Here is a 13,493-nt window from a genome sequence, read left to right as displayed (position 1 = left end):
CTGAAACTCACATTTACATGTTAGTCATTCAGCAGATGCTCTTATCCAGAGACACTGAAAGTCATAGCCTTTTGGCCAAACTGGAGTTATTGGCTCAGATTCATTTTAATTTCCACAATACAGAAAAGAATTACGCTGTTGTACCCATAATGGTAATCTTAGGATATCAATTCAATGTAATTAAATCCAAACCAAGATTAGGGAAGGACAAACAATTGGACCAAAACACAGTTTGAGATGATTATGTAAAAAGACAAACACATAGAGAGGACACCGCTGCACTTGGTTCTGACTCCACTCATTCTGGATCAAGCGTCCACTGGACAGCCTGGCAGCTAGACAGTTCCCCTCCTTCTCTCTCTTTTTAGTTAATGGTATTTCTTCATCAGTCCTCACATTGACTTTTCTGAATTGTTTCCTGAGTAGCTAGAATTGTTTCCTGAGTAGCTAGATCTACTCAGGGTTTTATAAAGCTAGCCAGCTTCAGTTGGCGTCAGATTCCATCTTACATGCTGACCAGACCAGATGCTTGGCGTGCGCGAGCGTCGCAAAATACATTTACACATACATGTTACTCATTCTTTGCACCCACACTGCTTGCGTACTTGGTTCTATTTGTGATGCTCGCGAACTTGGTTCTATTTGTGATGCTCGACGCTCTGCAAGTCCTGCCTCTCCCATCTCCTTATTGGTTTTGAGGAGCATATACCCATGAGCCATCTCCTCATTGGTTTTTAGGAGCATATACCCACGTCAGTGATTGAAAGATAAACTGAGGTCCACACTCCAGTCAGTTGTGGTAATTCCCCTTTAAGTTGGTTGCCAACCGCCATATAAAGTCCAAAGAAGAGGAATAAGCCTGAAGGAAGGAGGAGAGATGACTAGAAACGAATTCGGTTTACCATTTTATCTGTGGATTAATTCTCGGAGTAGAGGACCTTGTGCATTTCAGTTAAAATAACAACCCAATGTTTAGATTCCAGGACAAATTAGCTAGCAACAGTAAGCGAGCTAGCTAAATTGCCATAAATGTTTAATGCTTTTGGACCTGTCCACAAATTAATATTATTGGTTCAGAGTTTTTGATAATTCAATCTGCGTGTCCTCATTGCGTCTGGTGTGCGGGGACGAAATCAACATGCATGCAATGGCAGACACACGCATGCGTGCGGTCTGGTCAGCATGTTAGACTGCCATGTCACGAAGGTAGATATTGACCAGCCCTCGAGCCTGCGCGACCTGGGCTTGCAACTGCATGTTCATGTCGCACGAGGCCAGTTGAATGCTGAAACATTAATATATTGTCGAGTCAGTGCAACATTTTTATTTGTACCGAAATCCAAATGAAATAAAAATAATCTTGCCAATTAGATGGAAGGCCGTGTTGCCCAACCGAGTCCTTTGAAGAATGTTTCTGGTTGTCAATTGGATACATGTCGTTGTGTGATAGACGGGATACTCTGTCTGTTCCTTCCTAACCCTCGTTTGCAGCGGCTGATGCTAACTCAAAAGCTAGGAGGTATCACTTCTGTAGTGAATAAGAGTTCAAAGTTCATACCATTCGCAATCAAAGCTCACGCTGATGTTGGCTTCGTTCTGTAGTTATTATCTGAACCATTCTGACATCGGACCGTCGTCCCTACATCCTCGGAGCAGGAGGTTACATTGTCGTCAAGGCTTTATATAGGAAGGGAGAGGAGGGCCTTCACAGGGGTGGGCCACTGATTGAGCAGAGCCCTAACCTTATGAAAAACCAAATCTCACATTTTAGAAGCTAAAATCACATTTAATCTCATCACGAATAATTTCATATTCAAACATTTAAATTGAACAACAATTCCATGTGAATCCGATAACTCTGATGTGTAGACTTTAGAGTTTATGCCATCTTATCATTGATGAGAATGTCTCAGATGACAACCGAACTGACATCATATTAATTAAGTACCACCGCATATGTTCAATTGGTCGGATTACAAGAATATAATTCATTTCCCCCCACCTTCTGATGTTCCCAGAATCTCTATGTTAACCATGGGTTTTTCAAATGTAACATCAGTAGGGTAGTGAGAGGAAAAAGGGGGGAAGAGGTATTTATGACTGTCATAAACCTGTCCCCAGGCCAACATCATGACATATTCAAATATGGGTAATGCTGCTTCGAGGGTGGCTGTTGTCGTTGTGTTACTGCTACACTGGCAATACTAACGTGCCTATAAGAACACCCAATAGTCAAAGGTTAATGAAATACACATGGTCTAGAGGGAAATTGTCCTATAATTCCTAAAGTAAATACAACTTCTTACCTGGGAATATTGAAGACTCATGTTAAAAGAAACCACCAGCTTTCATATGTTCTCATGTTCTGAGCAAGGAACTTAAGCTTTCTTACATTGCACATATTGCACTTTTACTTTCTTCTCCAACACTTTGTTTTTGCATTATTTAAACCAAATTGAACATGTCTCATGATTTATTTGAGGCTAAATTGATTTTATTGATGTATTATATTAAGTTAAAATAAGTGTTCATTCAGTATTGTTGTAATTGTCATTACTACATTGTTTGTTTGATGGGGTGCTGTCCTCAGATAATAGCATGGTTTGCTTTCGCCGTAAAGCCTTATTGAAATCTGACACAGAGGCTGGATTAACAAGCAGTTCATCTTTAAACCGATGTATAACACTTGTATGATTCATGAATTCATATTATGAGTATTTCTATTTTTTAATTTGGCCACTGCTATTTCACTGGGTGCTGTCAAATCAATGCCGTTAACGGATTGACTGATGTGCCCAAAGTAAACTGCCTGTTACTCAGGCCCAGAAGCCAGGATATGCAAGGAAATAGTAGCATTGGATAGAAAACACTTTGAAATTTCTAAAACTGTTAACATAATGTCTGAGACTATAACAGAATTGAAAGAAATCCGGTGAAAATCCAACCGGAAATAAAAATTAATTGTGGTCCCAGGCCCTTATTGTGGAAACCTATTGTTTCTATGTAAATTCATCTCCCAGATTACAATTCCTATGGCTTCCACTAGATGTCAACAGTCTTTATTCAAGGTCTCAGGCTTCTTTTTTGAAAAATGAACAAGTATTTGGCGCTTTGGTTAGGAGACCACCTGAACAATATCAGTCATTCGGCGCGCGAGGGAGAGGGCGCACGCTTACGAATTTTCCTTTCCTATTGAACATACTACTTTCCGTATGAAATATTATAGTTTATTTACATTTTAGAGTACCTGACGATTAAACAGAAATGTTTGGACGAAGTTTAGCGGTAGCTTTTTGGACTCGAACGAGTGGATTACTCAAATTGATGGCGCCAACTAAACAGACTTTCTGGGATATAAAGAAGGATTTTATCTAACAAAACAACCATTCATGTTGTAGCTGGGACCCTTGGGATTGCAAACAGAGGAAGATCTTCAAAAGTAAGTGATTTATTTCATCGCTATTTGTGATTTTTATGAAGCATGTGCTGGTTGAAAAATATGTTGTGGGGCGCCGTCCTCAGACAGTCGCATGGTATGCTTTCGCTGTAAAGCCTTTTTGAAATTGGACAACGCAGTTAGATTAACAAGAATTTAAGCTTTTAAATGATATGACACGTGTATGTTCATGAATGTTTAATATTACGATAATTTATTTGAATTGCGCGCCCTCCAATTTCACCGGATGTTGTTAGCTGGTGTCCCGCTAGCGGGATGCCTATCCCTTAAGGATTCATTGCCATAGAAATGTATGTGTCTAAAAGGTGAGCCACTTTCATGTCACCGGTTATTCAGAGTTGAACTCTATATCACATCGTACTATACCACTCTGGAGTGATAAGAGCAATGAAGGCTCTTCAGAGGAGGAAGTGAAGGACCATCCTCTGCAGAGATTTTAATTTTTTACATTTAAAAAGTTATCCCTTTTCAGATAAAACAATACTAAATATAATCACGTCTCCAAATAATTGATTAAAACATACTATTTTGTATGAAGGTTTACAGTACCCTCAACAGCACTCTGTAGGGTGCAGCATGGTGTAGCCGGAGGACAGCTAGCTTCCGTCCTCCTCTGGGTACATTGACTTCAATACAAAACCGCGGAGGCTCATGGTTCTCACCCCCTTCCATAGACTTACACAGTAATTATGATGTCGTTCAAGCTCTCAGAGCTCTTGCAGCATGAACTGACATGTTGTCCACCCAGTCAAAGGATCAGATAATGAATCTAGTACTGAAAGCAAAAGATACAGCTAGCTAGCACTGCAGTGCATAAAATGTGTTGAGTAGTTGACTCAAAGACAGAGAAAGACAATAGTTGAACAGTTTTTGAGCAAGAGAGAGACATTTTTTTCCAGTTTCATTTACTTAGCTAGCCAGTTTAGCCTACTCAAATACCCTGCTCAAACAGAGGGATGCTATGTTAGCTAGCTGGCTATGACTATCCAACACAACACTAGAACTCAAGATAAGCTTTTGGTTTGACAAATCTATTGCCATCGGGGCCTGCCGATGTAAGTGTTAAACTGCTTACTGAGTGTACACTGTAACGTTACAGCATGATTGTAGCAGGTTTACTCACGCATTAGTTCTATTAGCTATATTGACTATAATGTTACTTTAGCTAATATGGTGACAATGCTGTAGGCTGTGTGTAGCAGTTATGATATAGTTTGGCTTGGAAAGTTTTTTTCACCTCGTCACATACAGCTGATGTTTTGTGCATTGATGTCCACAAGGGACAAAGGGAAAAGATGGGAGGAGAGCGCATAGATGCGAGAAAGAATATAAGGTGGCTGTCATGAAAGTGAACTCTGTTTACGCGTGATCAGGGGTGTATTCATTCCGCTGATTCTGTTGAAAAAGTTCCTTAAACGGAACAAAACGGGGATGAACATACCTGAATTTGCAAAATAGAAACTCTTGTTTGCAACTGTTGGACTAATGATCGACCTGTGTGCACCTACGTTGTAAACTTTAATTCATAAGCTAGATTGTAGCAACCTAGCAGAGGGACATTTTAAGTATCATGTTGTAGCCTAAACTTATTGCTGTTACATTGAACTAGGTGAATGGAATAAGAATGACAGTCATCCAACATGCTGTAATCAAAATAGGGCAATGCTCATGAAAAAAAAATTGTCCTCTGACTGCCACTGAATAAGAGTGTCTGCTAAATTACCATAATGTAAAAGTAAACGTACAAATGAACACTTCAAAGCATGCTGGGTATTATTCTAATAAGTTTGCCCCTGAAATGATTGGCCTTATTTCGGGGGTGGATCTCATTGGAATAATACCCAGCCTGGTTTGCAAAGGTTCATTTGTATATTTACATTTTGGTCATTTAGCAGACACCTATCCAGAGTGACTTAGTATATTCAAGGTAGGTAAACAACCATATTTCACAGTCATAGGACTGTGACATGTTTTTTGTTACCATTACTGAGAATGTTTTTCTAGTGAAGGCGTGTACTTGCAAATGTATTTGTATTTTGAAATGACAAAATACCTCAATATACCTGTCTCTTATGTAAATACAATACTTTCCAAAAGTATTTTGTATTTTAGTATGATACAATGGTCTCTAGAGTATGTGATAGCAAATCTATAGGAAGAGAGAGTCTGCAGATTCTTTCAAACGACAATTTTATACGATTTTTCTATAAAAGCAGAGACCCAACTATGTTTGTTATGCTTTCAAGTCTGAGTTTAAGGCTTAACAAACAAAATAAAACAAATAGTCGGGTCTCTGCTTTTATAGAAAAATACATCATTTCTGTATATGTGGCAGTCAGCAGATAGTGTGTAAAAGGTAATTAGTTGTCTGTGCAGATTTAAGATAGCACAAGGTTGACAACCAGAGGGCTCAACCGTCTAACTGCATTCACAACAGCAAATACTATAATGTGCTCATTTCTGCAAGTTTCCATATGTGACTTTTTGTAGATACTAAACCTACGGGATGTCACATGCTGCAGTCGCACCCAAATGGACCGTAGCTATATTAGCTATAAGTCCCACAAAGACAAGTGTTATGCTTATGACTAAGTCCCACAAAGACAAGATGAATTATGTAATTTTCCACGACAAGTATCTTGTATTTGTAATAAGGTACATAGAAATGTATCTTTTGCCCATCTCTGCCTGCAAGACGAAGGTGTACATTTACACACCCTAAGCCTTTAGAGATTGACAACTCACTCAAGGATGATTGAGGCTGAGGATGTCCTAAAATGTACAATGCACATTGTGTAAAAATAATGCTTCAGTAGGCCTACAAGGCTAATTACAGGAAGGGCCCATATCTGTTACAACCAGCTGTCACTTAACAGACGACACGCCGCTGTGAGTCAAAGTGTGACTTAAGGCAAGCTGAGAGCCTTGTTGTTGACATTGGGTCAGCTAATGACATTGGGTCAGCTAATGACATTGGATCAGCTAATGACATTGGGTCAGCTAATGACATTGGGTCAGCTAATGACATTGGGTCAGCTAATGACATTGGGTCAGCTAATGCTTCAGGTGATGGACAGAGGGATAATACAGACTTCTTAAATTGATTTATATACAACATTTTATTGAAATATAATTATCATAACCTTTAGAAAAACTGACAAGGGAAGTACCACAACACGGTTCATTTTGCAAGTCAAAAGATTAAATGTCAGGTCAAAGGTCATATGTTCTTCATCAGGTGAAAAGGTATTTCAGGTCGTAACCTGGATGACAGGGTGGGAGTACACATGGTATAGGACATAACTCTACATGCGTTCGTTTAGATCATGAAATCGGACAATCACTCACAAAAAACAACAGACAGCGCTAACCATAGTACTCTAGTGTAGTGGTTCTTAACCTGGGGTACTAGTACCACTGTACTGGCTTATCCACATGGGCTACTTGGGAAAACTCATAAGAACATACAGTAGGCTTAATGATCACTTGCACATGAGGGGGTGCATTGTGAAGGGGTACTTCGGGCAGAATGTGCTATTTTGTATCCAACTTCATATAGCCAGCCAGAACAAAGGCACACAGACACCCACACTTCAGTTTCTTTTTTTATGTTTAATAAAATATATCAAACAGTGATGACAGGCATTGACAGGACAGTCACAGCCACACATTCACTGCTCTCAGAATAACTCTCTCAGACTGAATGCACAAAGGGATTGGAAAGTATAAATAAGTTGTAAAAAGTTATATTTTGTGTAGTGAAACAATATTCCAATGCCTGAATGAGCCTAGCTGGGCACAATCTCTTGAGACCAGAAGGCTAATGACTTCTCTCTATAAAGTCCGTAGATGGTAGATCATTATGCTTGCAACACCAGGGTTGTGGGTTCAATTCCCATAGTGGACCAGTACTAAAAATGTATGCACTCACTACTGTAATTTGTTCTGGATAAGTGTGTCTACTATTTGACAAATAAAATGTAAACGTAAGTTTGGCCCCACCTCCCCCTTGTTCTCTGGGCAATAAAAAAAGCTTTTAGGCCTCCTTCCTTTACTTCCTAATGGCACATCAGTAGGCTAAATAATACCAATATAGCCCTTTTCATGCAAAACACGTCAAAAATCTGAAAGGGCGTTCCGTTGGTGTTTCCTAGTGCTTAATGAGTGATGTTGATTGTTCTAGAACAGGAAATTTGGTATTTCCTGTCTGTTCTGTTCTGTTCTGTTCCGTCTGAGAGAGGCTCTGATCCTTGTCTTATAGAGTTTATTAAGCAATTTCATCTGTGAGTAAAGGATTGTTGGTGTCGTGTGGTCGTTGAAATGTACTGTAAGCCAGGGCGGGCAACGGCAGTTACCTGGAAAGGATTTATCTCTCAAATGAAGAGATGACAGGAAAGGACAGGACAGAAAGACAAGCCAGGAAAGAAAGGACAGGAAAAGACAGGAGAGGACAGACAGGACAGGACAGACAGGGACAGGAGGTAAAGGACAGAAAGGACAGGAGGTAAAGGACAGAAAGGACAGGAGGTGAAGGACAGAAAGGACAGATAAGACAGGAGATTAAGGACAGGACAGACAGGAAAGGACAGAACGGTAATGACAGGGACAGGACAGACAGGACAGGAGGTAAAGTACAGAAAGAACAGGACAGGAGGTAAAGGACAGAAAGGACAGGACAGGAGGTAAAGGACAGGACAGGAGGTAAAGGACAGAAAGAACAGGACAGGAGGTAAAGGACAGAAAGAACATGACAGGAGGTAAAGGACAGAAAGAACATGACAGGAGGTAAAGGACAGAACGGACATGACAGGAGGTAAAGGACAGAAAGAACATGACAGGGATAGGACAGACAGGACAGGAGATAACGGACAGAAGGTAAAGAACAGAAAGGACAGGACAGGAGGTAAAGGACAGAAGGTAAAGGACAGAAAAGACATGGCAGGACAGGACAGAATGTAAAGAACAGAAAGGACATGGCAGGACAGGTCAGACGGTAAAGTACAGAAAGGATAGGACAGACAGGACACGAGGTAAAGGACAGAAATAACATGACAGGACAGGAGGTAAAGGACAGAAAGGACATGACAGGAGGTAAAGTACAGAACGGACATGACAGGGACAGGACAGACAGGAGGCAAAGGACAGAAATGACAGGAGGTAAAGGACAGAAAGGACAGGACAGGAGGTAAAGGACAGGAACGGAGGTAAAGGACAGAAAGGACAGGACAGGAGGTAAAGGACAGAAAGGACAGGAGGTAAAGGACAGAAAGGACAGGACAGGAGGTAAAGGACAGAAAGGACAGGACAGGAGGTAAAGGACAGAAAGAACAGGACAGGAGGTAAAATACAGAACGGACATGACAGGAGGTAAAGGACAGAACGGACATGACAGGAGGTAAAGGACAGAAAGAACAGGACAGGGGGTAAAGGACAGAAAGAACATGACAGGGATAGGACAGACAGGACAGGAGATAAAGGACAGAAGGTAAAGAACAGAAAGGACATGGCGGGACAGGTCAGACGGTAAAGTACAGAAAGGACATGGCAGGACAGGACAGACGGTAAAGTACAGAAAGGATAGGACAGACAGGACACGATGTAAAGGACAGAAATAACATGACAGGACACGATGTAAAGGACAGAAAGGACATGACAGGAGGTAAAGTACAGAACGGACATGACAGGACAAACAGGAGGCAAAGGACAGAAACATTGAGGCGTGCTTCACGGTTGGGATGGTGTTCTTGGGGTTGTACTCATCCTTTTTCTTCCTCCAAACACGGCGAGTGGAGTTTTGACCAAAAAACTCTATTTTTGTCTCATCAGACCACATGACCTTCTCCCATTCCTCCTCTGGATCATCCAGATGGTCATTGGCAAACTTCAGACAGGCCTGGACATGCGCTGGCTTGAGCAGGGGGACCTTGCGTGTGCTGCAGGATTTTAATCCATGGCGGCGTAGCGTGTTACTAATGGTTTTCTTTGAGACTGTGGTCCCAGCTCTCTTCAGGTCATTGACCTGCCGTGTAGTTCTGGGCTGATCCCTCACCTTCCTCAGGATCATTGATGCCCCACGAGGTGAGATCTTGCATGGAGCCCCAGACCGAGGGTGATTGACCGTCATCTTGAACTTCTTCCATTTTCTAATAATTGCCTCTCTGGTCTTGGCCATTGTGGAGAGGTTGGAGTCTGTTTAATTGAGTGTGTGGACAGGTGTCTTTTATACAGGTAACGAGTTCAAACAGGTGCAGTTAATACAGGTAATGAGTGGAGAACAGGAGGGCTTCTTAAAGAAAAACGAACAGGTCTGTGAGAGCCGGAATTCTTACTGGTTGTTAGGTGATCAAATACTTGTGTCATGCAATAAAATGCAAATTAATTACTTAAAAATCATACAATGTGATTTTCTGGATTCTTGTTTTAGATTCCATCTCTCACAGTTGAAGTGTACCTATGATAAAAAATTACAGACCTCTACACGCTTTGTAAGTAGGAAAACCTGCAAAATCGGCAGTGTATCAAATACTTGTTCTCCCCACTGTATGTACAGTACACATCTACCTCAATTACCTTGTACCCCTGCACATGTACTGGGTACTAGTAACCCCATGTATATCGCCAAGTTATTGTTACTCATTGTGTTGTTATTTTTCAATTATTTCTCTTTACCCTCTGCATTGTTGGGCCTGTAAGTAAGCATTTAACTGTTAGTGTACACCTGTTGTTTACGAAGTATGTGACATAAAAGTTCATGTGATTTGAATTGAGAAGTTGAATCAAGTGAGCTACCGCTGGAACAGGTGGGGGTCCCTGAGGAGAGAATTAATAACCATTGACTGATTTAGTAATTGCTCTCAATTGACACAACACCATCATTGGCCATAGTCATTTATAATATGTAAGGGAATAGCACAACAAATTAGATAAACTGGAATGGCACTCATTCATGGTTGCACAAATCGAGCTGTGCGCAAACCCAGTCTTAAAATATTCTAATGAGCCACCTCTACATTATTATCGCTAAAAGAGCAAATAACCCTTTTGTGAACTGTAACCATTGAAGAGCTCAAAGGGTTATTGTAGTCAGTTTGGTTCCACATAGAAACATCACCCTTCCCAAAGAATCTTGAAGTACCCTCATTTTTTTGTGTATATGTGATTTTGAATGTACAGGAAACCAACCATAACTACCATAATCTGCCACATCTACAGTTACAGTTGTATTATCCACTTTGCAGACCATCAAACATGTTTAAATATGTGTAAGGAGCATATATTTAGTTTCAGATATCATATTTCAGTGCCAGCAGTATACCACACTGCATCCCACTGCTGGCTTGCTTCTGAAGCTAAGCAGGGTTGGTCCTGGTTGGTCCCTGGATGGGTGACCAGATGCTGCTGGAAGTGGTGTTGGAGGGCCAGTAGGAGGCACTCTTTCCTCTGGTCTAAAGAAATACCCCATTGTTCCAGGGCTGTGGTTGGGGACATTGCCCTGTGTAGGGTGCCGTCTTCTGGATGGGCTTTTAAACGGGTGTTCTGACTCTCTGTGGTCACTAAAAATCCCATGGCACTTATCGTAAGAGTAGGGGTGTTAACCCTGGTGTCCTGGCTAAATTCCCAATCTGGCCCTCATACCATCACGGTCACCTAATCATCCCCAGTTTGCATTTGGCTCATTCATTCCCCTGTAACTATTCCCCAGGTTGTTGCTGTAAATGAGAATGTGTTCTCAGTCAACTTACCTGGTAAAATACACATTATTACAGCTTCTCTATATATCAGGTTATAACCACATTAGTCCACCTGTACCACATCATTTGCCAGATTAGATTTGGATCCCATTGACAAAAAGACCATCTCATTGTTTAGTAGAGCTCTGTTGTCACAGTGCAATAGTTTCCAGTATATTAACATAGCAAAAAGACCATCTCATTGTTTAGTAGAGCTCTGTTGTCACAGTGCAATAGTTTCCAGTATATTAACATAGCAAAAAGACCATCTCATTGTTTAGTAGAGCTCTGCTGTCACAGTGCAATAGTTTCCAGTATATTAACATAGCAAAAAGACCATCTCATTGTTTAGTAGAGCTCTGTTGTCACAGTGCAATAGTTTCCAGTATATTAACATAGCAAAAAGACCATCTCATTGTTTAGTAGAGCTCTGTTGTCACAGTGCAATAGTTTCCAGTATATTAACATAGCAAAAATACCATCTCATTGTTTAGTAGAGCTCTGTTGTCACAGTGCAATAGTTTCCAGTATATTAACATAGCAAAAAGACCATCTCATTGTTTAGTAGAGCTCTGCTGTCACAGTGCAATAGTTTCCAGTATATTAACATAGCAAAAAGACCATCTCATTGTTTAGTAGAGCTCTGTTGTCACAGTGCAATAGTTTCCAGTATATTAACATAGCAAAAAGACCATCTCATTGTTTAGTAGAGCTCTGTTGTCACAGTGCAATAGTTTCCAGTATATTAACATAGCAAAAAGACCATCTCATTGTTTAGTAGAGCTCTGTTGTCACAGTGCAATAGTTTCCAGTATATTAACATAGCAAAAAGCACGATACACTGTAGGTTACAGCTGTAATGTGTTGCAAAAAAAGTATACTTACTCAGAGGAATCTATGAAGTATATTACAAGGGCTCCGATGCTGAGGGCAAACACAAGCACCACCTGAAGAGGAGAGAGAAGAAAAGTTAGTCTTTATTAATAGGTCAAAGCTTAGAGACCATCTAATGCATTCCATGTTATTAAGTAACACACTGAGAGGTAACATAAAGGTCCCAGTAATTAGCCTACTCTGGGGATATCACATGTACTGAGGCAGATACTATGTTCATTAATTAAAGCTGGAATCCAGATTGGTGAAACTGCCACGTCCGTTTCACCAAATACTGTTTTATCCCTCTGACATCATTGCACACCATTGAACACACAATAGAACAGTAGAGTATGTACTGCCATTTTTTTTTTTTTTTACCACAATGCTGGATGCTAATTTCCTCAATGCAATAACAAATGTGCTTCTGGTGGACAGTGGCGCTGTTTTGCCAATCGCAGATCTCAACTTTAAGGCCAAGGATAAATCATTCTTAACTGGCACTGTTAGAATATACACATAGTGAGTAGCTACACATCACATCATCTCATTCTGACAGGGTTATAAAAGAGAATGCGAGGCTACAACTACACCCATGAACACACACAAACACACTAGCCTAGCTGAAAGGGAACACACACAAACACAGAGAGAACTATGCAGTATGCTACACACTAGCTGAAAGGGAATACACACAAACACAGAGAGAACTGTGCAGTATGCTACACACTAGCTGAAAGGGAATACAGCACACAGAACTGTAAATAGAGCAGTATGCTACACACTAGCTGAAAGGGAATACAACACACAGAACTGTAAATAGAGCAGTATGCTACACACTAGCTGAAAGGGAATACAACACACAGAACTGTAAATAGAGCAGTATGCTACACACTAGCTGAAAGGGAATACAACACACAGAACTGTAAATAGAGCACTTTATTTTATTTTTATTTTACCAGGCAAGTCAGTTAAGAACAAATTCTTATTTACAATGACGGCCTAGGAACAGTGGGTTAAATGCCTTGTTCAGGGGCAGAACGACAGATTTGTACCTTGTCAGCTCGGGGGTTTGAACTTGCAACCTTTCGGTTACTAGTCCAACACTGTAACCACTAGGCTACCCTGCCGCCCCACTATGCTACACACTAGCTGAAAGGGAATACAACACACAGAACTGTAAATAGAGCAGTATGCTACACACTAGCTGAAAGGGAATACAACACACAGAACTGTAAATAGAGCAGTATGCTACACACTAGCTGAAAGGGAATACAACACACAGAACTGTAAATAGAGCAGTATGCTACACACTAGCTGAAAGGGAATACAACACACAGAACTGTAAATAGAGCAGTATGCTACACACTAGCTGAAAGGGAATACAACACACAGAACTGTAAATAGAGCACTTTATTTTAATTTTACCAGGC

The 13,493-nt window shown here is 40.7% G+C and overlaps 1 protein-coding gene across 5 annotated transcripts in view; it reads right to left on the bottom strand.

Moving 5' to 3' along the window:
- Positions 1-13,493, bottom strand: part of LOC109899946 (calcium-activated potassium channel subunit alpha-1) — a 203,328-nt gene that overhangs the window by 95,843 nt on the left and 93,992 nt on the right. For all 5 annotated transcript variants that reach the window (XM_031835376.1, XM_020495617.2, XM_031835378.1 and 2 more), the window contains exon 3: positions 12,073-12,134. In XM_031835376.1, the coding sequence (XP_031691236.1) occupies positions 12,073-12,134 (62 nt within the window). The remainder of the gene's footprint in view (positions 1-12,072; positions 12,135-13,493) is intronic.

The sequence above is a fragment of the Oncorhynchus kisutch genome, linkage group LG11, assembly GCF_002021735.2.
Source record: "Oncorhynchus kisutch isolate 150728-3 linkage group LG11, Okis_V2, whole genome shotgun sequence".
NCBI classification, from domain to species: Eukaryota; Metazoa; Chordata; class Actinopteri; order Salmoniformes; family Salmonidae; genus Oncorhynchus; species Oncorhynchus kisutch.
This window is presented reverse-complemented; position numbering and strand designations above follow the sequence as displayed.